The following is a 25,198-nucleotide window of genomic DNA, read 5'->3' on the forward strand; positions in this document are numbered from 1 at the left end:
GCAGCAGCAGCGGCAGCAGTCAGGGTGGTTCAGGATGAGGCAGTGACCAGCAGCTGAAGGGCTTGTTAACCATCTAAATAAATGGCACCTGACTGGACATGCAGATAATGAAAAGGATTTGGAAAGCTGCTCATATTGTTCTGCACCCCCACAAAAAAAAAAAAAAAAAAAAAAAAGATGTGCAAAGAAAGCAGGATGTAGCTACCAGCACCAAGACAAAGCTTATCTAGAAATTCATCATTAAGCTCTGGTGTTCGTACTCCCCCTCAGCAACAACACTGTCCTCACTGTCTGCCAGCTTATTTGGCTCCACAGCTGTGTGTTGTTTTCAGGAGCAGGAAGTTCATTTCCTGCAAAATGTCAGACTGTTCGTAAGTCAGCTGTGGCAGGTGCGTGGGATTGGCACATACTGTAAACCTCTGGTTAACAGTGGAATGCATTTAAAGCGGAGCGCTTCTGTATGGACAGCAACATGTCGGACAGAACAAGACCAGTTCTGGATCGGTTCAGTTCCTGGTGACAGTACCAATTTGGAACAGTGGGAATACACATGCATGCAAATACCTACTCAAACACACTCACACATACACACAAAGATGGTGAACGTCTTTTCTACAGCAGGTTTATTTTGTGTTTGCGACAGAAGAATGCTTTGAGGCTCTTTCAGGCTGCAACTGTAAATATAATTTGTTACAGCAGAGAGAAAAAACTCTCCTAAATCCAAACTTGCACTCATTACAGGAAAAACATGGTAGAAACATTTTATGGGATGATTTCAGGGATGTAATGAGGCGTACTGTGCCTTCTGCTGTGCTCAGAGTGGCTTTCACTTTTGCACTCTGAGATGCTTAAAGGCGATAACTGAAAGCACCACATTCAGTTAAAACTGCATCTCTTCCCCAAGTTTAGCCCTACAAGACAATACAGTATATACCGCAGAAACTTGGAGGTAGGACGTGTAAAACAAAAAGCAAAAAAAAAAAAAAAAAGTTGTTTTTTTCCTTTATATGCATTTGTCTGTGTTGAACTGGGCAACACGTAAACTGTAACTGCAGGATTCTCAAGTTGCCGATGGTTCCTGAACGCACCTTGTGTGACAGCTACAACTCCGGCATGACAACATCATAATCTGTGTAGACCTGGCGTTTTGCACCAATTAATAAGCGGCTCCTCAAGCTAGCATATAGCTAACAAGTGCTAAATGGTTTTTGACAAGAAAGAGACCAAAGGAGCAGACCAACAGTTTATGATTGAGATTATTATCCAATGGGAATATAGAATTCTAAAAACATGTTCGGCATTAATTTTAATATGCTAAAAAAGGAATTATCCTTGAATAGTGAATAACATTAAGCATAACTTACTGAACTGAACCCTTGGGTTAAGAAGTCAAACTGAACTTGACATTGATATATTTTGTAGGATTCAAACCTAGCATTAAGCTAAGTTTGAAACAGGAAGCTGTTATAAACAGCTAGAATTGTTAGCATGTTGCACAGCCTGGTTATATAAGGCACTGACTTGAGCACAAACGTGTTCAACAGTTTTCAACAGAGTTTTTAGATTTTCTGACTTTGATGCCCACAAGCACAATGCCAACGGCCAAAACAATCTTGATGGGGTGTCTCACCTCATAAGGGTCGATTGTAACTCTCTCTCACAGCTATATATACATACACTCATAGCTATTGCTTTTCCAAAGTATAATGAAGAGAATAGATTAAGTAAAGTAGGGTAAGAATGAGTTATACTATACTTAAAATGCAGCAGAGCAAAGCTTTACCAAACAGCATCTGACATTAAGCAGCAGACCTACTTTGGGAGTACATGAAAACATAATCTATCAGAAAATCAAATAAAGTAAATATCACAAAAAGTAAGAAATTAACACAATCACAGAATTAAAACAGTAAAGTCCAACGTGAAGACAGTGACATCAGAGTAAGAAGTTTGAAAGACAGGTTGTTAAAATAACCTGCTTGATTGATTAATTAATTGCCATTTAAACATTTCATAACATTTCTAGATGTTTTAAAAGACGTTGGTGTCACACCACTGAGAAGTGTGAAATGTGCCTTTGTAATCTTTGTTATATATATGTCATGATATGATATATTATGGATTATGATATATGATATGATTTAGAAGTTGAAATTATTCCTTCTTGGCTTCAGCTGCAAACAACTGACGGCCAAGGTTTTTCAATGGATCAGTAGTCAGAATGCACAGAAACGGAGTTCCCAGCTGCTTCAACATTACCATGACTTAAATGTAAATGCATTATTATAATAAGGGCCATATATAGTGTTATGGAGCCGGGATGTGCTAACAAAATCTGTAAGTGATGGAATCTGGACTACGTCATGGTGATAGTGTAGTGTAGCCATCGAGGCTAGAAATCCATGGCCACTTACACTGAGTGCACTTGTCGAGGGGAATGAATTGGCACTAGCCAATGAGAGCCCTACACTGGCTGTGATGTTATTTGACACTAGGGAAACTATGCAGCCCTGTTCATGTGCAGCCTATGAATTAGGCATGAATATGGACATGTGATTAAGTGAGTGCAGGCAAGCTAGATTATTTTTCATTCTAAATGTTTTGCGACTGGCTGAGGGGGTCCATTGTTTTACTTGAATATAAACACAATATAATATTATATATTAAATAAGTATGTCTTTTTTCTGAAATGTCCAACTTGACCATTTCAATAATTACAAAAAAAGACTATTGAAAATAAATAAAATATATATCAAGGTTAAAATTATCATTGACGTCAAGTCATGGACCAGATATGAGGGTTTCACGGGCTGGAATTCGCCCCTGCACCTGGTGTTTGAGACCACTGGCTTTAAGCTTCAGTTGTCTTTAGTCTATGAAAAAAGATTGCATTAACAACATATGGTTTTAGAATTACATTGCTTTGTAAGTATTTTTCCTACTTCTTCTGGAGAAGGGTTTTTTTTTTATAGAGGAGTGGGGAATCAAACCCCAACCTACTGGTACGCCTAAGTCGAAAACTGTAAAACTGCTTTTGTGGTGTGCACAAGAAACAGGAACTGAATGCATATACAGCCATGCCTTGTGATGTTCGAGGCAAGAGGGGGGGGATGTAAAGACGTGCGGGTTAATAAAGCACCCTTCATTTGCTGATGAAGTACTGATGTAGCAGTGGGCAGTCTTGCTTTAAGACATGTGATCTGACTCACTCTCAGCTCTCTCTCTCTCTCTCTCTCCCTCTCTCTTTCCAGCTGGGCTACATTGTGATACAAGCAAAACACACAAGCTCACTCACACACACACTCACTCTACCTCTCTGACACACAGACTCTACTTAGTGCGCTGGAGAGAGCACTGAGGCTCACACTATCAGCACAGCTTCTCAATGGGGGGACGCAGCCAAGAGCAGACAGAGCAGTCATTTCGCCAGAACCTTCCGCCACACGCGTGAGAAAGACCGGAGAAGTGAAAGAAAGAGGAGGGTAAATTAGCTCCCTGTCATCACAGCTCTGGAGTTCTGGTGACGGAGAGCAGAGTCTGGCTGTAAAGGGAGCAGAAAAAGAGATGTGAACTCCTGTGGCTGACAGAGCAGTGACATGATCAGCCTCTCCATCCCTCCAATCCTCACCACTTTGTGACACTGACCCCCCTTGGTGAGCTGCTTTTGCTGGCTGTTTGTGTTGCCATTAAGGGATTCCAGAAAGTGAAAACTGTACAGCAGGTGGTCCACGGCGGGGGATTATCGCGCAAGGAGGAAAAAGAGCAGCAGTTTTGGTGCCTTTTGTGACTTGGTTAGGTGCTGGAATTTCAGTGGGAACCCCTGTCTTGAAAGTTATGGATGGATTTACCACAGAAGAGTGAGTCTGCTGGGCTGACGGCGGGCACCCAGTGATTCTGACCGGGCTTCAGTTTTTCCATTTAACTCACTGCACAGGTAAAGGTGTGGGACCTTCGAGGAATACTCTGTTGTTGGGAGGGAGGATGGGTGAGGCTGAAGGTTGAACAACAACAAGTCTTACTGATGCAGTTCTTCTTAACTCAGATGGTTAGCCAATGAAAAAGTGCTACACAATAGTTATGATTTAATATTGGTACAAGTCTAACTGGATGGTTAACATAATTTGCATTCATGGAATTAATGCTTTGCACTTTTAGTGTCTGGACAAAATATTTTAAAGTGCATTCCACTGGTAATATACAGTAATGCAGGGATGTTAAGGAGCATTTTATCTAAGTCCAGAGAGAGAGAGAGAGAGAGAGAGAGAGAGAGAGATAGATAGATAGATAGATAGATAGATAGGACGTGCATGTTTTTCTTTTTGCCTTTCAAAGACAGCAGCAGAACAAGAGGAGTTTTATATATTTAGTTCAATCCATGTGTCTAGAAGCAGGTGCAACAGTCGCCTGTGCACCTGCAGCTCTGGAGGAAGCTGCACGGATTCCACAGTTACGCACAGAAGGAGCAACTCTGTGCTATTACCGACCCGCGAGAAAGTGTTTGAATGTCTGTCTGTCGCGTGACAACAATAAAAGGACACGCGATGTTCCCTCCGGTACTGACGCACCAAAGCTGGAGGTTACGTTACATTACTTTGAAAGCGACTCTCTTTTCTCTGTGAAGTTGCCTTCTCCAGTTCCCCTCCCGCTGCTGCTTCGTCTCACCCAGAAGTCTCCCGCGCGTCTTTTTCCTCCTCCGCTCAAACGCTGCTGGTGAGACGCACGCACTCTTTCTAGCCAGGCTGCCTTTCCCTTAACCCGCGAGGGGCTGCACGAAAAAGCCAACCAACTGTACACGCGCAGTGATTCACTTGACACATACTAATACTGTGATTTGGGGATTAGGAAGGCACGGTGCATTTCACATTTGCTCAAACGCGTGGATTATGCGTGCTTTAGTGCCGAGGCAGAGTGATTTGAAGCGTGCTGTCCTTAATCATATGCGTAATTTGGGTTGGGTTTTAACCAGCGCGGATGTGAACAGAATACACGGTGTAGAAAAACACCAAAACAAAACCAGTGCGAGAGAGCAGGTTTGGAACGATTCTCAGCTTTTTCGTGTAAATACATGCCATTTGTTGCACACAGTCGGGTCATTTTAATTCATATCTGACTATTTTTTTCCCTGTATTGTTTTTATTGAGTTCTTTCAGCTTTATTTCACACCTTGTAGCCCCCTTACGGCAAGACAGAAGCCAACACTGAAAGGGATTTTAGGATTCAAAGTGAAATTGGAAAAAAAAAAAATCAAGATTTACAGATTATTTAATCTAAATGAACATAGAACGCTGTTATACCTCTTCTATACCTCCTCTTAGTTGCTACTCATAAGGAAAAAAAAGCAGTCGGTAAATGTCTATCAGCTCTTGTTCAACTCATATCTACAGAATCTAACATTAATAACAGGTCAAATATGTTAGATGTAACTATGACATTAGCATGTTTCGTATTCAAAAGTTTTGGTTTACTCCCTGTCTGTTTGTCCTCAGCCTTGTCTATAAACACCTAAAGTCATAAACATCGATACTTTTCACAATTTTGTCCCATTTTAAATTTTTATTCAGCCTAAACCCTGAACTGAACACCAGTAAATCATCAGGAGTGACGTAGTTGTAGTGAGCCCTCGACAAGGTTTCAGCCAAAAGTAAAAAAGAAAGAATGCAAAGTTAAATTTGGATTTTTAATAGATGCAATTTACTGCATCAGTTGATCTCAAAAGCCATGTAACGATTGTTGCCTGTTTGGGTCTCAGTCGAGATGCATTTTATCGTGTAATTATGTATTTATATGACGCACCAACCTGCCTCAAGGTAATACGGACAAAAACAGCCTAAAATAACACACTTTCACCTGAGAACATACGGACAAAAACAGCCTAAAATAACAATCACACACTTTCACCTGTGAACAGACAGTTATCAGTTTAATGGAATAAAAAAATATTTTTGCCAACAAGTTGAATAAAATGAATACACCCAGTGCCTCAGATGTTAAAGAAATAGATTTGTGAAATCTGAGTTTCCTGTCTGGGAGTTGATATTTTCTTCCCATGTCTCACAATCAGCGCTCCACTGTTCGTTTTGTTTCTTAAAATAGGCAGCGCTAAGACCAAGGCACAGTTTGTTTTTCTGTTGAGGTTGGTGGTGTCATTACATTTCCCACTGTGGATTTATTCTGAATGAAGAGCGCTGCCGCTGCTACAGCTAATAGCACCTGGAAAAACGAGGAGAGGCTCATTATTCAGTGAAGTCTTAAGGCATGACTCCATATGCCGGTCCCCACCAGCCATTAGGCGTGCAGCCACCGCACAAATCTCCTCCAGAAAACCCTGTGTGCGCAACTCTCCAAAATACAAATCTTAAAGCAGTCAGCTCTCCAGTGGTTTTGTTAATGACACTTCAGTCCATGAAAATATAATGTTCGGTATTTTAACTTAGTTGCTGCACAGTGCAATAACTGAAAATCATCCCAACCTTCAGCCTTCAACCTTCATCAAAAATAATGATTTTGGATTTGTGTGATGTCAGCTGTCAGCAGTTGAAGACAAGCTCCGTGAATATAAACTTTATACCCACTTTTAACATGAGGTAATAAGTCTTCAACTCAAATGTTTCACTGTTGATTTAATATTGATTTTTAGGGTCTCTCGATAGGTTAAAGATTTTAGTCTGGAACAAATTTAAAATCGCTCACATTTAATCACCGGTGAGCTAAATTACATCAATTAGCAATGATGCAAACCTGACTCTCAAGCTAATGTGATGTGAAACGAGTGGATTGTGCAAATGTGAAATTATATTGGACCTTCTGTAGAAATCATTAGCATGATGCAGGTAAACGATTCATGGAAAATACAGTAATACAGTGTGTGTAACCAATGTATGGTATGATTTTTTTTTTTCAAAAATAGAACATGTTTCCATTGTTTCCCAAGTCCTTCAGTAAACAGTGGACATAAAAAAAACTTTTTCAGCACAAAAAATATCTCTTTAGATCTTTACTTTGACAGCAGTAGATCTCGTGTTAAACAATAATTATTTACTGAAATAGTCACAAACATGTGGTAATTATGTCTACTGTGGTAGCAGCGGTTACCTCGGGCATTTGTGCGCAGATACTTCATATTTCCTTAGAGACTTCTAAAATAAAATAAACTGTAGACAGATATAAATTATTTGCCATGTCTCTCCTGCACTGATAAACAATATTTTTTAAATTGACAGAATTTTTTTCCCACCAAAGTTCAGCACAAAGCCCCGGTCTAATAATTTTCTGACTTCAGGCCACAACTCTACACAGATCCCCGAAGATCCCAGAGGTGTTTGCTTACATAACGTGTATCCTGTCTCGTGTAAAGCACAGTTAATTAAATAAATGGGTTATGTGTTTGTCGGTGCCGTTGTAATCCATTTCGCTGCCTGTTTTTCTGTGTTACACAGACTCTGCCTCACCATGTCCTGGCTGTTGCCCATGTGGATTAGCCTCGGCTTCCTGTTGTTGTGCCAGGCCACCCTCTACCAGACGATCCAGCAGCACTATGTGGCACGACCCGGGCGCACAGACATCCTTACCCTGGGTAAGTCAGCCATTCTGACAGGGAGTGGTGACAATGTAACAGTCGTACCCCTGTGTAATTGGCCAGTAGCTTCCACCATTGGCTGTGTCAAAGCCACAGCCGGACAGATCCACTTCAGGATGTCGGAAAAATTTGCCACAGTAGTGTATTCCATTACCCTTCAGTTGAACGCCATTGTGCAGGTTATAGATGTGCCTTAACTAAATGACACGCCCATGCACTCATTGGCTGCGTCTTTAGATTCACCTTTGTGACTTAGTCTTTTGTACAAAGCGTAGACAGGCTGTCAAAGTTCTAACTGAGACTCAGGAGAAGGACTGAGGTGATTAATGTAACTTTAAACGGAGCGTGGCAGTTGGTTTCATCCAGTCTTGTCTGCATATCTCAGAAAATGCTGATCTCCGAGAATTTTGAGCACAGCTATTTTGTTTGAAGAAAAAGTTCAAGTGTGCAGTTTGAGGTAGTCTTGTTGCCAGAGGTCAGAGAAAAATGTCTTCCTTTACCCAAACTTTGGACGTTCTTACAGGCAGAGCGAGTAAAACTGGATTTTAGAGATTTCAGTGACAGGAAGTAAAAATCATGTGAGGAAATCCATGATATCCATGATAGTTGTACATTATAGCATTAGAGATTACATTTTTAATATTTTGTTTAAATAAATGCATTTATTTGATGAAATATGATAAACTATTCATCCAGGATCAAATATGTTCGAGCAGAACTTGTTACAAAGATATACGATGTAAACACACACCATCGACTCCGTGTGTGTGGTTTTCTTATTCATATTCAGGTCCTGGTGTAAACATTTTCTGCTGACTCTGTGCTAAATGACATATGTTGTTGTTCATGATTAATGTTCTTCTAGAACACATTTTAACCCGAATTAAAAAAACAAAAAAAGCTGGGTGGAAATATGGACAAGAAGACCCTGAACTTGCTGGCAGGTTTTTTTTTTTTTTTAATGGCTAAAGCTGAAGGCAACTAAACCCCATTACTGCACTTGTTACCAAGGGAGCTTTGATCACTGTGGCTTAGATGGAGATGACAATTATGTTCCCCCTCTTTTGCTTTTGCTCTGGAAATGTATTTGCAATTAAGCCTGATGCCTCCTGCACTGTAGGGGCAGAAGGAGAGCGTGATGCCAGAGCAGAGCTAATTCTCTGATTAGTAGCTCTTCTTCTGCTGTACATGTGTGTGTGCGTGTGTCAGTAAAAAAAAAAAAAAACATGTTTTATTTCAACATGACATTTTAACAAGTGCAACTTGCTCTTTTTTTTTGTTTGGAGCAGCTTTCGTGGAAACCAAGCCTGTTGGAAAATCTATTTAATAATGAATGAATAACAACAGTATCATTTTCACTTTATATATATATGTATATAACTTGTATCTATTTCCATATTTTCCATAAAAGCAAAAGGTGTTTAAAAATGATTGTTTTAATGAAAATGTTATTTTATTTTCAATGTATCCCACAACTTTATAACACTATTTTCACAGAAAACCTTTTTGATTGGTCATTTTGATAACCAATAGGAACTTATCAGAACTATCTATACTTTAATAATGAATTACATAGCGCTACAGTGTCATTGTGAGTAGACATAAAAAAAAGTTTCCTGGATGTGAAACTTATCAACAGCTTCCTCTGTTTTCTTATCCCAGTCCCAGATTTAGCAAAAACCTGTTCACTGCCTTTGCCGTTCTCTGCAAAGTAAACCCAAAGTTGGATGATTCGATGTGTCAGAACCCATTTACATAGTTGGTCTCAGTAAAGCAGGAGCACTCCATCTTCAATAAGAACACTAAGAGATAATTAGAATGTAATTGAATCTACAAGCGTTTGCACTGAGTCTGTTATTGTGTTACAGCCGCGCTCTGGAAAACTTTTTAGAAAGCTCTGATGTATGACAACCATAATTGGGTCTGTCAATTGTGTCCTCGTTGGATGTGTTGTATCGCTTTACAGATTGGTGCCCCCAAAATGAAAGCCTTTTACATATAGGCATATATATATATATATATATTTTTTTTTTTTTTTTCCTACTGCTGTGCGACTATACATTTTAGTGCAGATCATGTTTTTGTGAAGAGGATTAAGCTGACATCAATCTTACTCAGCCGTGGAGTAGCGCTAACTGATTTAACAAGAACTGCTCTCTCCAAATTGAAATGGTATGATGAATATTTGAATTAGAATTGATTTTACAATTTGAGGAGCTCTCTGGTTTCAGCCAGTCCAGAGCCTCTGATATAAATAGACGTGCATGTGTTGGACGGGACCAAATAGAGCCGTCTTTGTCGTCCGCGAAGAATTCATGGTTTCTATGCTTCGCTGTTTACAGTAATCACAAAATGGTATTGATGGTGAAACGTGATCATGTCATTCAAGGTGGAGAATGAGTAGTGGAATGGTTTCTTATAATGAAGGGGATTGAAAATGCTCCTGTGTGAACTCCCCACTGTCCCTAATCTCCGCCCTGGAGGTGTGGAAGGTCTTCGTACAGACTGTGAATGCGGGGGCTGTTTTAAAAAACACACGGCCTCCCTGCAAAGTTGGCCATCACATATGAGTGGTGGCAGTGTTGCTGCGATCACTCTTTCTGCCTTCTTCAACACCTGCTGCAGGTACTTTTTGTCCTTTTCTGTGCAGCTGGCAAAGCACAGTACAGCAGTAGGTCAGGACGCTCTCAGCTGTGGCTTCACGGAAGTTAATCAGAATGTTAAAAGTTAGAGGGCAGTCCAACCCCTTAAACCTGCTCCCCACAGATGCAGGAAGTGAACTGCTCAACCTCTCCTTCATCATCCACTCAAATCAAAGACTTGGAAACTATTGGCACAAAGTACTTGGTGAAACAAACTCAATTTTTAAATGGAAAGCCTTTTTTTCTTACAGCACCACCAGACTCAACCTCACCATTAGTTGTTACAGCTCTGCTTTTTATTTTCAGATAAAGCAAACTAACCAAACATATTTTTTCTTTTCCGTGTGTACAAAGTTATTCTGAATCTTTTTTTCTAAACTGATCACAGAGCAGCTATGTCACAGTGTGCAGATTGTGAGCTGTCCTCTTTGTCGCCACCATAAAATTGAACAGTAAAATGATGAACAACAAGCAAAATAGCATAATACAAAACCGAAGGAAAAATCCAAAACAAACAAACAAACAAAATGCTCTATTCAAAAGTTGCTGTCAATAAAAAAAGCTCCCTTCCCCTAAAACAGATCATCAGAAGTTTTAGGAGTAGTGGACATCAGATGACCTTTGATATCAGCTTTAACTTAAATAAACCAATGTTGTTGAGGTGTCTGTTTGTAGACTGTAGACTAAGTCGGACTTTCCTCGCTGTCTCAGAGTGATCACCACTGTGAGTCTGACACTCACGGTGTCAGATTTGGAATCTTTGACGTAATATGCTACCACAATGGTCCATTTGCGACTTTGAGTGATTTAAAATCAATTCCCACAAAACCTCTGTGATTCACCTAATGCATAACTACGCTTTGCCACTATATTTGTGAAGAGTGTGTGAATAACAGCTAATATAGAAAACAAAGCGACGAGTTAAAGAGCCAGTTTAATCCCCCAGCTTGTGGAGGCTGCCAGCACATCTGTTTGTTTTAACGTACCTGTAATCTTAGAAAATTAATTTTAAAAAACACTCTGGAGATAAAGTCTCCAAAAAACACTTTGGTGAATGTTTTACATCTCGTTGTGACAAATTGGTTTAGTCACCAGCTACTCTGAGATTGAGTAATGAGTTGCCTGGCTGCTTTGTCACCTGCTCCAGGAAGCAACAGCAGCGCCCCTCTCCTTTCCCATGAGCTCCTTGTTCACACACTCTCCGCCTGCATCCTGCTCATGTGGCTGAAGATTGATGGCGGCCTGATTCTGGGCAGCCACTTCTGGTATCGCAAGAAATAATCCACTACACTGACAGATGAGCTGCGACATGTCACACACACACACACACACTACAGGTCTGCACTCGCCCTACCTGCCAAGTCTTCCACATTGCCACATAAACCAGGCCACACTTGACAGTAGCTAGCATTGAGCTCCATCAGGAGTCAGTAAAAGTACAATCAATTTACCGCCGGTGCACTTCTGCCAGTAGTTACCATAGATTTTGGTGTCTCCTGTTGTTAAAATTAAAGTGCTCCCTAATGTGTTGTCCGTACTCTGGTACACTGTACTGTCAATATCTTACCCTTGTACTCCACTTATTTATCCTTGTTTCACTGACGTGGGCATACGGCAGCCATGTTCCTAATGTATCAATACCCACAGGTGCAGAGGGAACGCGACGGCACCGGAGCTGCTGTTTGGTTCAGTCACGAAACAAATAAATGATTTGAACGACTATGCACATTCTCCCATCAAACATGAAAAGTGCTACAACAATGGTGTGTACATAGAGAGGTTGGTGTACTTAATGTATGACTGTGATTCCCAAAATATGGGGTGGGGCCAACTAGGGGTGCAGAGCTATTGCAGCCTTGTTCAATGAGAATATCAGTTTTGTAGTTATTACAGAGTTCCAAATAAAACATTGCACAAGTTTTGAAACATTAAAGTGTCAATGCTGGTGGGGGGCTGATCAACAATAAAAGAATAAAATGGTGCTGCTGAAAATGTTAGGAAACCTGTCATGTCTGTCTGCTGAGCTGTGTACTTCACCTGATCCCTGTCTTCTGAGTACTGTGTATGAGTCCGTCCTGTTCCGCTACTCCACCTAGTGTTACAGAAACCGCTGCCATTGTAAATGTTTGTCTTTCCACCCTCCACCACCCCCCATCCCCCAGGTCTCCCCCCGGTTGCCTCCCAGAGTCTAAAAACACACAGGATTAGAATAACTACTCACTACTCACAATTTACCACAGATACAAGTCTAAGTGTGAATAGGTGTTGATCTCCATCCAGAGTGAAGCCCACCCTCGTGCGATAACTGATGGCGTTGCATGAATGAAAATATTCCACATGGAAGCGTGTGGGTGGCTCGGAAACGACGGAAAAAAGGCTAATGCAATCATGCTGTAGTTAACATTTGTGTCCTTGGACGTGAAGTGTCTTGTAAAGTCTAATCACAGATGATTGGAAGACATTTAACAAACTTGTTGTTCAACATGGAGCTTCCTCAGTGAAGGAGACTCTGAGGTGGAAGACAACATGTAATTACTGGGATAAGCTGAGATGGTCAAACAAGAGCAGGGGTGTGATCAACCAGAATGCAGGATACATTCTGTTGGAATATGTAGTGACTTTTAGCTTTATCTAGCTGTTTAAGGTAATGTGTTTTAATGACAAAGAGAGGTACAGAAGGGTACATTTATTATAGTTTCTTGAGTCACAGAGGGTTCACCAGATTTGAAGGTAGAAGATAGAAAAAGTATAGAATAACTATTTTTACAGTACCTTGATCTGTCAAGCGACACACGATCACTCATACACCCACTCATCCATAGGTTAATTCAAGTTAAATAGAAACTTTTAAACTATTTTCTTTAGTCCTTACAGTGTTTCTGCAATGTCTAATCTGCAAGGTTTATCCAGAATTCCGTCATAATCCAAGCACTTTGTGTTAAAATCTTTAACATTCAGCTTCCGGGAATCACGCCAGCAAACCAGGATTTGCCAAAACAAAACCTTGTAGTTGGCCGCCATTCCATCTCATATGTGGCTAAGCTGTGCATATCTCCATGTCAAAATATCTGTAATATCATAAAAAAAAGAAATGTGATGGTTTTCACTTTTCCCAAGAAGCTTTGTCTGTCATCTTTAGATTGTAATAGGTTCTGTCTAATGGCTGTGGATATCAGATAGAAACTGATACCACCGTGACACCACGACCCAGGATGCATATAACTGGCAGACATAAATAGGGTTTACTGGATTACACTGTTCTAACATGGAGTTTCTTTCCATATTTTCGGACTTCTTTTCTCAGCGGCTCAGTGACCAAACCACATGGATACATTGTCCTGTCCAGTGAACATTTCTGTTTCAAATATTGTTTGACGTTGTTAAAGGTGGATTTATTTATTTTTTTAAATCAGGTACAATGATACAGGGGTTCCTCATTTACGACATCCTCTGTCTACACCGTCTTGTTGTCATGTTTCCAGTAAATGTATTTAGTTCATAAGAAAATGTTGTTCCATCATTCTGACAAACAGCTTTAAAACTTGACAACTAGTTTGCACAGGAACATTTTTGCCTTTCATTAAACTTCCCAAGCATAAGTCAGACTATTCTGATATTTTTATGTACCAGATGTTGACACTGTGTTAGCGTAGGCGAGAGACTTATGGCTAAAATTGTGTTACGTCTGCTGTAGGAACGTCTGCTGTAGGAACGGAACTCTGATGTAAGTCAGGACCCACTGTATAGATTTTTCATTTGTGTTGAAGATAGACAGTATCCTTAACGCTACCAGTAATGCAAACATCCAACCATGGCAGCGTTAACTGTTCCTAAGGTGAATCCAACATGTTTACAGAACAGCTCTCTACTGCTTCTCTGCAGTTTTCCTTAGCAATCTATTCAGCTTTGTTTACAGCCACACACTATTACAGAGAATAATTAGTGTGAAAATTGAATGGTTAAAGAATTACTCAATTAAATTTCAGTCACTCAACTGGATTGCATTTTAATCATTTTTCTTAATGGATGAAAAGGTATTCATTGATGTGGCCCACTGGAAGTTTTGGCTTTTGGAGAAATGGGGCAGTAGATGCACGGTGCACAAACTGTGGCGTTGACAAAGACTAATACAATTAGAAACAATGATTTTTATAAAGAGGATGGAACCAAAGCCTGCCTTTTTGCCAACAGATGAACTCAAATCCTATAATCTACCTACACACGGGATTATAATTGGTTGGAAAAGTGTGGGATTATCCCGGCGAGTTCGTCAATGTGATCTGATCCCTGTCTCTCCGCCTCAAACTGCATGTCCTTTCACGTAATGGAATCAACCTTTTGTAAATCTACACAGTTACTGCGTGATCATTTGGGTGCCGAGCCACGCTCTGTTTTCGTGCCCGGCCTCGTCCTCCGGCCTTCCATCCTCCCTCCCTCCCTTCCATCATCTCCCCGTCTCTATCGGCCTCTCAGGCGATTTGTCATGGATCAGATGAGACAATTTGTCATGGATTAGTGCACTTAAATGTCTGTGTGATAGTGGAAGCAGTCACTGGAAAAGCTTAGGAATCCTATTACATTGCGTTTTATGGCCGGAGAGAGGGGAGGAAGGAGTGCAGCTTGAATTGGTACTTTCTATGGCATGTGCACCATTCCTTAACTTTTCCTACTCCTCACATACTGAGATATTCTCCCAAGGGTGGAGGTTATACATTCTTTATTCAGGACTTGCAGCATGTAGTTCCATGTAAGTGTAAGTGTCCATTTACCCTCTCTGTACCTGCTATTAAAAAAACAAATAGTTTTCATTAAACATAAGTACAAGTTGTAATTAAACCAGGTATGGGCAAACTACGGTTCGGGGGCCAGATACTGCCCGTTTGGCTTTTAAATCCGGCCGGCCCAATTTTTTATTACCAGTATACTTCTGCATTTTCCCTGAAATACCCTCATTTCCCCAATAGATAGCGTAGAAAAGGCTAAAAGCATTTTAGCATTTTAGCCTTTAGCATGACATTTACATTTATCTTAGTTCATGAAAACGTTCCATCCATCTGATCCTGACCCGGCCCATCTGTCAAGACCCACTGTGGCACGCTCCATCCATCTGATCCTGACCCGGCCCACCTGTCAAGATTAGCTGTGGCACGCGACTCAGAAAGATTGCCCAAGTCTGAATTAAAATGTTGCTGCCAAGGTCAATTGCATTTTAATGACCTCTACCACATGACATACTGCAGCACATAGTTGTTTATGTTATGATATTTTTTTTTCAAATTTTTTTTGGTAAGAATTTCTGACTTTTATAATGTAGAGGTTTTCTGTGTGGAATCGTTTTGTAAACAGTAACAGTACGTGCCAGGTAATGCTAGTATTTTAGCTCTGGAACATTGTTTTAAGAAAACAAATCTGTTGCTCCTCCACTTCTTGCATTTTCTGATACCTTTTACTCTGCCTTTTTGCCACAAGAAAAGAAAAATTCTGCCAGGAATTTGCACAGTTTTTGTTCCTCTCATACTTTTTGGCAGGCAGACACTTGGCTGGAGTTGTATCATTGTGTAAGCATGTGTGTGTGTAGGTGGGAGCGTGTGTGCATCGCAGTGAGAGAGATGACAGAAAGCCTAGCCTTCCTTTTTTTTATATTTCAGTCAAAAGAAACAGAAAATACAGCGAAATGTAACATTTACATGGCCGGCGCTGCTGAATCCAGTACAGGTTCAGACAATGGACTGGATTTTTCTTTTTTTTTTATAGAACAGATTTTATTTTATAATTAGAGCCTAAAGCCCAGCTATACGTCATATTTTTAATTGTTAAAAAAACAACAACAAACAAACAAAAAAAGAAACAGGTGAAAGCGCTTGGTTTTGTTGTGTATTTTGTTGTTTGTTTGTTTTTCCGTGCAGTTGCCTTCTGTGTGGAATCGAGGGATGTGTGTTCCATGCAGAGCCAGACAGAAGTTGGTTGTATTTGACAGAAGCAATAAGGAGTTATCCACTGAGAAATAACCTCTGATTTTCTCACTGTTCCATTTTTCATTCATCTCTCATTGTTTTTCCTGTTAAAGGGTCGAAGGCTCGATGTTTCATTTCCTCTCTAATTCCATTCCACCTGCTGCCGCCCTGCTGTGTCATTAGTTTATTTACTTAGTGGCCTCTCCCATCTTCTTGAGTGAATAAACCCTGAGAGGATGTTCTCAAATGGTAGCGTGGAGTAACGGTAGATACCAGCGAAATGGGATTTTTTTTTTTCAAGTTTAATTTTGGGTGATAATGTCAGACAGAGTGCACAGGTGCTGTTTACAACAGCTGGCTCATTTCCCTCAGTGTTATAATCAGGTAAAATGGATGACAGACAAAGCCGACAGAGAGTTTCCAAACAAACTGCTGTCTCTGGTTTCTTTAAATACTCACCTAACCCTTTATTACACACTACCCTGTGCGTTTTTATGTATTTCTTTTTACATTTTCTCCCCCAGCCTGCCTCCAGGTGCTGCTGCTCAGACCCACAGCCCTAACATATAGTGCACATTCCAGAGTCGATTGTAATCCCTAAGTTGACAGAAAGAAAGAGATTATTATTTTGTGGTCGCTGTTGGTTCTTCAAATAACAATTCTGAGACCAATTTAAAAATGTTCTGCCCTGGCAGAAGAGGTTTTCTACAGTGGCTTATCGCCTGCAGGAAAAAAAAGCCAAGGCATTATCTCAAACTACTTTTTAAAGTCAGACTAATGCAGGTAAACAAGTGAGAGTGTGTTACCTCCAGTAACTAAAGTTGAAGACAAAATAAATGTGATAATAAACTCATCTTAATTTAAGTTAAACAATGATGCAATTGGTGTTTCTTTAAATGAATTTCTTCTGGGCAGTCGTGAACCAAATTGTTCAAAAAAGGAGGGGTTCGAGAACCGAGGTTCCACTGTATTTGTCGTAATCTCAGAAATGCAGCACTAAACTTGCACAGAGCCACCAGTCTTCACTTTTGCCTGTATCTGTTATTGTAATACTCTCAAGCTGTTCTGCAAACAAATTTCTGCCAATACAGCTGTATGTGTCAAAGGTTTTTTTTTTAGAAATAATCCAACGGGCTGTGAAAATTCTAAAATGTGTCTTTCAACTGTTTGACATGGGCTCCATCTGTCAAACAGAACCTAAAAAAACGAAAAATCTGCATCATATCCACATATCTTTTTTGACAATAGCCATAAATTCAGATTTAAAAAAAGAGTCATCATGTTGAGTCCTGCTGGTTCTGAACCTAGTCATGTACAGACCTCTTTGTTAGGTAGAAATTGTTTTATTAAACATTCATATTTTTTTCTGAACATTTTGCCAAACAAAGCAGGTTGAAGCTAAATCTGTCAAATTTTATTTTAAGGATAAGGAGATACCACCGAGCTTTTCTCTCATCTCTCTTGAATTTTCTTTTCTTTTCTTCAAGTGTTAATAATTATTCCAGGTTATAAATGGGATTAATCTGTCTCCACTGCGACACCCAAACACACCCATTTGATGAACGAATAAAGATATTATTACTCACAAGTTACTTATTATGCACTTCATTAACATCTTTATTCGTACAATGCAGGAGCACTGGCAGCTTCTTTAGCACGCCGCGGCTCTGAAAGGGCTTTACTAACAACACATGGGAATGCGAGAGCTAGCATATGTTAATGGCGCAAATAAGTAGCCAGATGAATGTGATGCAGCAGTGGATCTACCTCATGGCGTCATTTAAATCCACCACAGGGGACAAACGTTACACTTTGAGTGTTTTGTTTGCAGAGCACTCCGTTTTCCCAAGCAACTCATTTACTCAGTGGCGGCCAAATTAGGCCGTCTTAATCATACCGCTAATGTATTTTTTCGAAAGCAATTTAGTTTCATATAGTTTGTTTTGCAATCAACTTTTCTAAAAATACTCTTTTATTTTATTTTAATCCTAATTTGCAGGGATGAGTCGGCCGACGGAATAGAATGGAAACCATCATCGCCATTTTCCTTATCATTCAGCTGTTTTGTCTAGAATGCCAGGAGCAAATGAATATTTAACCAGTGTTTTTGCCTTTGAATTTAAAGTTCACTCTGTGGAAGTTTTCATTTCCTTTTGTTAATGTTTGGGGTTTTTGATAGATTGATTATTATTTTTATATACATTTTTACCAATGACAGTCTTAGATTTGTTACTGATTTGTAAAGTTTTTTTTTTTTTACTTTATGTCTTGGTGTCTGAGGACACAGAATAAGTCAATTTGTCCCACGAACAAGACTGACATGAGGTCACCTGAAATATCAGGAAATTGATCAAAATAAATAAATAAATTACTAAACATTCATATGTTCTATTAGCAGTGAAAAAGTAACATAATCTTGCATGTTTTTGTATGAGGAACCCAGAGTACCTGAAATGTACTCACCCACACATACCCCTGTATACTCCACACCAGAAGACTGTTTAACAGTTCATTCTGTCTGATGCCTCCGTTAATGGTCAGAACCGAAGTTCGATAAGTGTTTGCTTTGCTCCCGCCGTTCTTTTAGTTACGTTTTCTCACTCCAAATAACCTGCAATTTGAGATGCATGTATTCAATCTGTTGCCAAGGTGACTTGCTTTCTCAGTTCATCCAGCAGTGAATCATTCATTCAAACCTTGGCAGGGCCAAAAATGGATTATGGGGTTTGGAATTATGGAAACAAAAATCCTCTTGCTTAAATATGTCCGCAATTGTCAAAAGAATGATTGAACGTCTGTCTAAGTTTTCCTCCCGGGGTGCTCCGTCAGCATTAGCTGAGGTCTATTTGTCTTGTCTGAAGTGTCTGGTTGAATCTGTATGGCTGCTCTGCCGAGGCAGCACTGTATTGTCTTATCACAGCTGTATCTGACAGCAGCAGCTCTAATAATGGAAGTTAGGTTGAGACGTCGCAGTTGGCTGTACATCACTGACATGCAGCACATACGACAATAACTGGACACAGAACGTTGCGGGGAAAAGATGGGACATTTTCTTTTTTGTATTTTGTATTCAAAATGCCAGTCACTTTTGCTGTACATGCGATGATAGACTGTTGGAAATGTAGGTGCACAATTAGCAACCACTGGCTCTGCAATGTATCTTCATTTGCCCCAGTATCTCCAGCACATGTCAGGCTCACTGAACATGGCTCGATGCCCTCACACTGTCCTGCTCTGTGCCTGTTGGCCAGGAAAGTGGGAGAATGAAGGATGAGGTGGCACCTGTATGTGTCTGTCTGTAGCCTAATGACCCAGCACAGCACACACACACACACACACACACACACACACCAAACTCACACACACACTCAACTATCTCCCGCTGCAGTTTTATTCTCTTTGTCTTTGTCGCTCCTCCGACATCCCGTCTGCCTGTTTTAACTGCACAGTCTGTCTCATCCCCTGTTACTCAGTCTCCTCTTCACTGCACGTTCATTTCCTCTTGTGAATATTGCCAAAAAAGACATGTTTAACTTGAAGGTTCTTGGGGAAACTAAGCAAAGCTGGCAGAGAGTATCACGAGGAAACATTATTTATAACTTCAGACACCCCACGGCAGCCTATGTAGAACTTTCTTGTCTTCCTTTCACGTCCCCGAGGTTTAAAGTGAGCTATGGGCTGCTACATTTTTCCCTAATAAAAAAAGGCCTTTCTGACCTTCTTTTCTGTAAGTCTGAGTTGAGGTCTGCAGTAGTGGCTGAAAAGAACCTGATCAACATTTTCCTCTACAGGCATGGACATAAATATGAGGATTGCATACATGTGTACAGAATAAGAGCATTATCGGAAGGAGGCTGATGAAACTGAATACCTTTCACGTGCCGGCTTTGATCACAACATCTTTTTCTCTTCCTCCTCGAATTTCATTACTCTCCAAGGCATAAACTGCAAGGCACTCGTGCATTCTAAGTAACTGCTGGCACTGTACAGATTTATAATGGGATACTTTTGCCTCGTGTTTTATCATGATGTGTTTTTTTTCCCCCACTATTTGTCTTTGAATGTGCCCCTAGGGTCTCGGCTACATTAGGAAATACAATGGAAAAAAAGGATCACTGTTCATAATTTTCATAATATTGCACTTGAGCTTTTTATTCTTGCAGAACATTCATGCTTATTCACTGGGCAAAAAATAATTGTTTCCATTGCATTCACTAAAAAAAATAAGCAGTAGGTGAAGATGAAAAGGGCTCTCTATGCTCAGCGGAACCTAAAACCAATTTTGCAAATTTGGAATTCAAAACTTAATGTTTCACTACAAGCAGAAATCGGCCCAAACGTCTTTATTTTTAGTTTGTTTTTGATAGCCCACATACCTTATGTTTGTGAATAATAATAAATGAGTTAATGTTTTCTCTGAGATCAAGTTAGTTTTCCTCCAACTTTTGAAGACAAATGTGACATTTTATTACCAAAAACAAAAATCATCATATATGACCTACTTTTTTATTATGAGCTTAAAGTACTACATGCAGTACTGTGATGTCCTTTGGACATTTAAGTCCATCACAACTCAGAGGATCTTGGCTCAGATTTGTTCGAGCTATACACAGACATGATCTTTGCTTTGTTTATTATTACAGCTGCAATGCTGTAAAAGAAGACAAAAATGAGGAGGAAAATATAAGGTCAATCTCAGAAATGACAAATGAGTAAATGCATGCATTTAAATGGACATATACATATTTGTGCATTTTTTGCATGTGCCTAGAAAAATATTTTGTACAAAGGATAAATTGCTAATGAGAGATACACAGTTTAACTAGCCAGCAATGGGAATCTGTCACTTTTCAGTAATATCAGCCACCAGAGGACAGGAGCAAAAGCTCTAAAGCTTGGAATTCAGTACAGTGACCCAAGAAAGCTCCAAGATTTTTTCAGTAAAAATCTGAATCAAAAGTCACACTTTTCAAAAATCCTTAAAAGCCATAGAATTGCAATCAGTTTTGCAATCTCCATTACTGACTTCTGGGTTTGCTACTAAAACACATAAACACATTTGCCCAAATTCCAACCTGATTGGATGAATAAACCAGGGACTGTCTTCAGCAGCAGTCCTCGGCTCCTTAATGATTTCACACTACTCGGATTTTGTCAACAAATGTCTGGTTTGCTGCTTACCCTTAACATATTGCGATCACATTTGTCACACGCTGCAGCTGCTATTTTGTAAATAGTTCTGCATCACCACAAAAACATAACACAGCACGCCACACTGTTTTCCATTTGGTTTGCACAAAACCATTCAGAGCAAAGAGCCGGCAGGAAGACACGCTGCTGGCTGCATTTCAACACTTTCTCAAGCTGCTGTTACCGACATTATTCATTCACTATCTTACTCACTTGTGTCGCACTACCACACCTTTATCAGCTGTCTGATTGCAGGGTTGATATGTTCACCTGCTGTAACCATGATTTATAGCAGCAGCTGCTGATTCTCTGAGTTTGTTGGACTGTAGAGGAATTGTGCACAGGCTGTCAGCAGAGCAGACATGCCAGGCTGGGTCAATGTGCAGCAACATGCTCATGTAGTGATGATGGTATAAAAATTTGGGATGATACACAAGAGAGGACAGACAGGTATACAGATAGCATTTCACTTTTTTTTTTTTTAGTTATATTTTCCTCCCTTCTAGCTGCTTGGCAAAGAGGACATGTCTTCCATTGCTACAGCTGGGACAGGCTTAACAAGGTGGACATTTAAGGAGCCATGGCTATTTGTTCCACTGGTTCCACTATATACTAGAGACAAGACAGATATGGTATACCTCCAGGATACTAGCTAAAGAGTTATACCATATAGATATATGGTATAAATCCAAGAAAGGACAGAACTGTTTCCTGTAGAAGTAAATAGATGACAGACAATGATAGCAGTTGAGCCAACATTTCCAGTGTCACTTCATTTATAAACTTTTCGACACTGTGATGTCAGTAAACATTATATGATATGTTGTCTGGAGCTAACTAGTTGTACAGGGTGTGGAGGGAAAAAAAAGAAAACGAAAGCTCGATAATTATTATATAATTATTGAGGACAGGATGTTCAAGTGTAAGTAGAAGAGAAAATCAAAGATATTAAGAATGCCCAGAGGTCCTATAAAGAGAAGTGGATATTTGTCATTGATTCGGTCGTCCGTTTACTGTAAGTATTAACTGGAATATAGTACAAAAAAAGAATCAACCTCACAACTGTCCTCCCTTGATGTCGCGCGGTGCTGGAAGGTTTTTCTTTTCTGTTTTTAATGACACTGTTCTTGGACTTAGAAAACCATTTATCATTCTCCACCTTCCCCCCTTTGGTTGGGGTCAAACAGCAGGAGTTAGTGAAGAAACACTCTGACACAACCTTCCTCATTGTGGACAGGGTTGTGGCAGTAGGTGGAATTGAACCCAAAACTACTGCATGATGGAACCCTCTTCTTTTATTATTTAGCAGGTAAGGTGAAGAACAAGGAGTATTCTGCTGGATAATGAAGTTAATAATACCTTAGCTGTGTATGAACGTTCACTAATGTTTGAAGCTAATGGCAGGGTTAGGGTTAGCTTGTGGTTTGCTGAGCTCGTAAATTAATCACTCCAGTAAAAGAAGGATACAAAATATCAAACAATGGCTGTTGTGTTGGCGTGATGCATTTTTGTTATGTACATAACTTTTTAACACTTCATGATTAATTAAAGTGCTGTATACAGATAGCACAGCAGGCTACCAGGGTACCGGCTAGCATATTCCAGAATCTGGAATAGCTCCCTCAGCCCTCTGCAGCACTGAACAACAACCACAGCCATTAGGCCAAACATGAGGCAAAGAGTTTGAAGGGCATTGGTAAGAATCTGAAAGATTTTATGTTGATATTTAAAATAAATTCCAGTATGTATGCTAAGAATGTTGTGACTGAAGTGGTTCCATTCTGTGTTTACTTTAGTTCCTACCAATCACTTTCACCTATCACTTTTATTAATCCTAATACCAATTAATCTGACACAGCTTCCAGTCAGACACGTATTCCTTCTCGAACAGCGCTACATCAGCTTCATTTTTAGAGTAATAACCCATTTAACTCTCTCTGTCCCTGGGTAATTTCACAAAGCATGTCATGTTTGTTTGTTTTATTGATTTATGGTGAGCGTCTGTTGCCGTGGAAAATGTACAATGTCAAATCAATCTACAAATGAACTGCTCTGTCTCACAAAGATGCCTCCGATAGGAAAACAAGTTTATGGAAGTAAGTTTGAAAAATCCTCTCAATCTTTTTCATGACAGACGCTGCGTACGACGCCACCAGGCTGTGTGTTTGTGTGTGTGTGTGTGTGTGTGTGTGTGTTAAGTTGATCCTGATTCGCACGACCGCAATGAACCTGTGCTGGTCTCCCTGCTGATTTGACTTTTTATAATCGGAATACCGGTGTTGTATTTAATAGTTTTGACACATATTGTATTAAAAATAGTCAAATTCCTCAGTAAATAATTAGATGTGTAAATGAGTTCTGTTAGTCTGAAAAGTCATAAGGATGATGATTATCATCGCTTCATATTTACTTGTGTTGATTAAAAGAATATATATATACGTATATACACACACACATATGTGTATATATATGTGTGTGTGTATATACAGTTTATATATATATACATATATATATATCAAAAGTATATCAAATGTAATTAACGTCGGAAAGTATCCTAAAAATCCTATATTAGTTCGGTGGAGCTGAAGTTCAGGTAATCAAAACACTGATGTGAAAACATTCAGTTTGACCGACTCTGAGATTATTTTGCATTTGATATCAGGTTGGAGAATCAGAAATCTGGACTTGTCTGACATTTACAAAGAACAAATCCCTTTCTATCCAAGAAACAAACCTCCCCACTTTGATATGTACTGCATAACTTAGATAGGAGGATAATGAGCCCAAATTTGGCACGAGTGATATTTTGATGAATGGATTATTTAGTGAGATGATCGCCCTTTTGTTTAATTAAAACGCTAAGTGACAGTCAGTCATTGATCCGGTTATTTCCTGTTCATTTCCAAATGATTTACTTTCTTCATGTCACGCTGTACAAACCTGTGATTACACCGAAAAAACTAGGTTTTTTAAGGAATAAAAACGTTTTTATGAAAAAAACAAACAAACAAAACAAAAAAACATTTGTGCTTGCTACGACCATCATAGTTTATCACAGCTGGATGTCTCCTGGGTGAATGGCAGAGTTTTTAACTCCTGAAGTGACCTCACCATTAATTCAGGCCTAAAACAGAGAGTATGTAGCTGACCTGAACTGTGAACACACAAAGTCCCCAACCACTGAGCCACGGCAGACATGTTTATGTAATGCATTGGAGGAGGACTGGTCTTGTTAACGGTGGAACTCAGGTCCGTATCCTGCCCTGTCTTTGTGTGTTCAGCAAGCACCAACCCCCCCCCACCCCACTCTCAGGAACCCACTGGGATTCTGTTGTGTGTGTGTGTTTCAGTGAGAGTGAGAAGCATAAAAATATAGTTGAAAATTGAAGAAGGAAGAGGTGGTACTGATAGACCCTATCTCTCTGGGATGGCAGTTGTGAAAGAGTCAGCTGTTACAGTGCAACACAGCAGTCAATTCCTCTTAATTAGGTACATGTTATGTGTGTGTTGATTAATGATGAGTTACTAATATGGATTAATGTTAAGAATAATATGCAAAAACCCAACTCCAAACTTAGCTCCACAGAGTTGGTAGAATGTATCGAGGTTGGCTTTAAAAACCTCGGTGAAATCCTCAACGGTACTAATCAGCTCCTAAAAATACATCTGACAATCATGTCAGTCGTCTTGACAGTTGGAGACTTTTGCACAGTCACCTGTTGCTAACCTATGAGGCAAGTAATACGCAACGTTACTCCCATCACCAATTCACTCACAACTCATTTGTGCATTTGTGTGGAGCCTCCTCATCACTCCTCCTAAACCAACATGGCCAT

General features: G+C 39.8%; 1 protein-coding gene across 5 annotated transcripts in view; it reads left to right on the forward strand.

Moving 5' to 3' along the window:
* The first annotated feature begins 3,022 nt into the window (after positions 1 to 3,022).
* tafa1b (TAFA chemokine like family member 1b) overlaps positions 3,023 to 25,198 on the forward strand; it is a 116,305-nt gene continuing 94,129 nt past the window's right edge. The window contains exons 1-2 of one of the 5 annotated variants that reach the window (XM_025060147.1): positions 3,023 to 3,934; positions 7,437 to 7,573. In XM_025060147.1, coding sequence (XP_024915915.1) covers positions 7,450 to 7,573 — 124 coding nt within the window. In that variant the 5' untranslated portion in view covers positions 3,023 to 3,934; positions 7,437 to 7,449. Of the gene's footprint in view, positions 3,935 to 4,293; positions 4,711 to 7,436; positions 7,574 to 25,198 lie in introns of those variants that run through there. The other 4 variants (XM_017036927.2, XM_008320343.3, XM_008320341.3 and 1 more) reach the window with 4 other exon arrangements.

This window comes from Cynoglossus semilaevis, chromosome 11, assembly GCF_000523025.1.
Source record: "Cynoglossus semilaevis isolate Cse_v1.0 chromosome 11, Cse_v1.0, whole genome shotgun sequence".
Taxonomy (NCBI): domain Eukaryota; kingdom Metazoa; phylum Chordata; class Actinopteri; order Pleuronectiformes; family Cynoglossidae; genus Cynoglossus; species Cynoglossus semilaevis.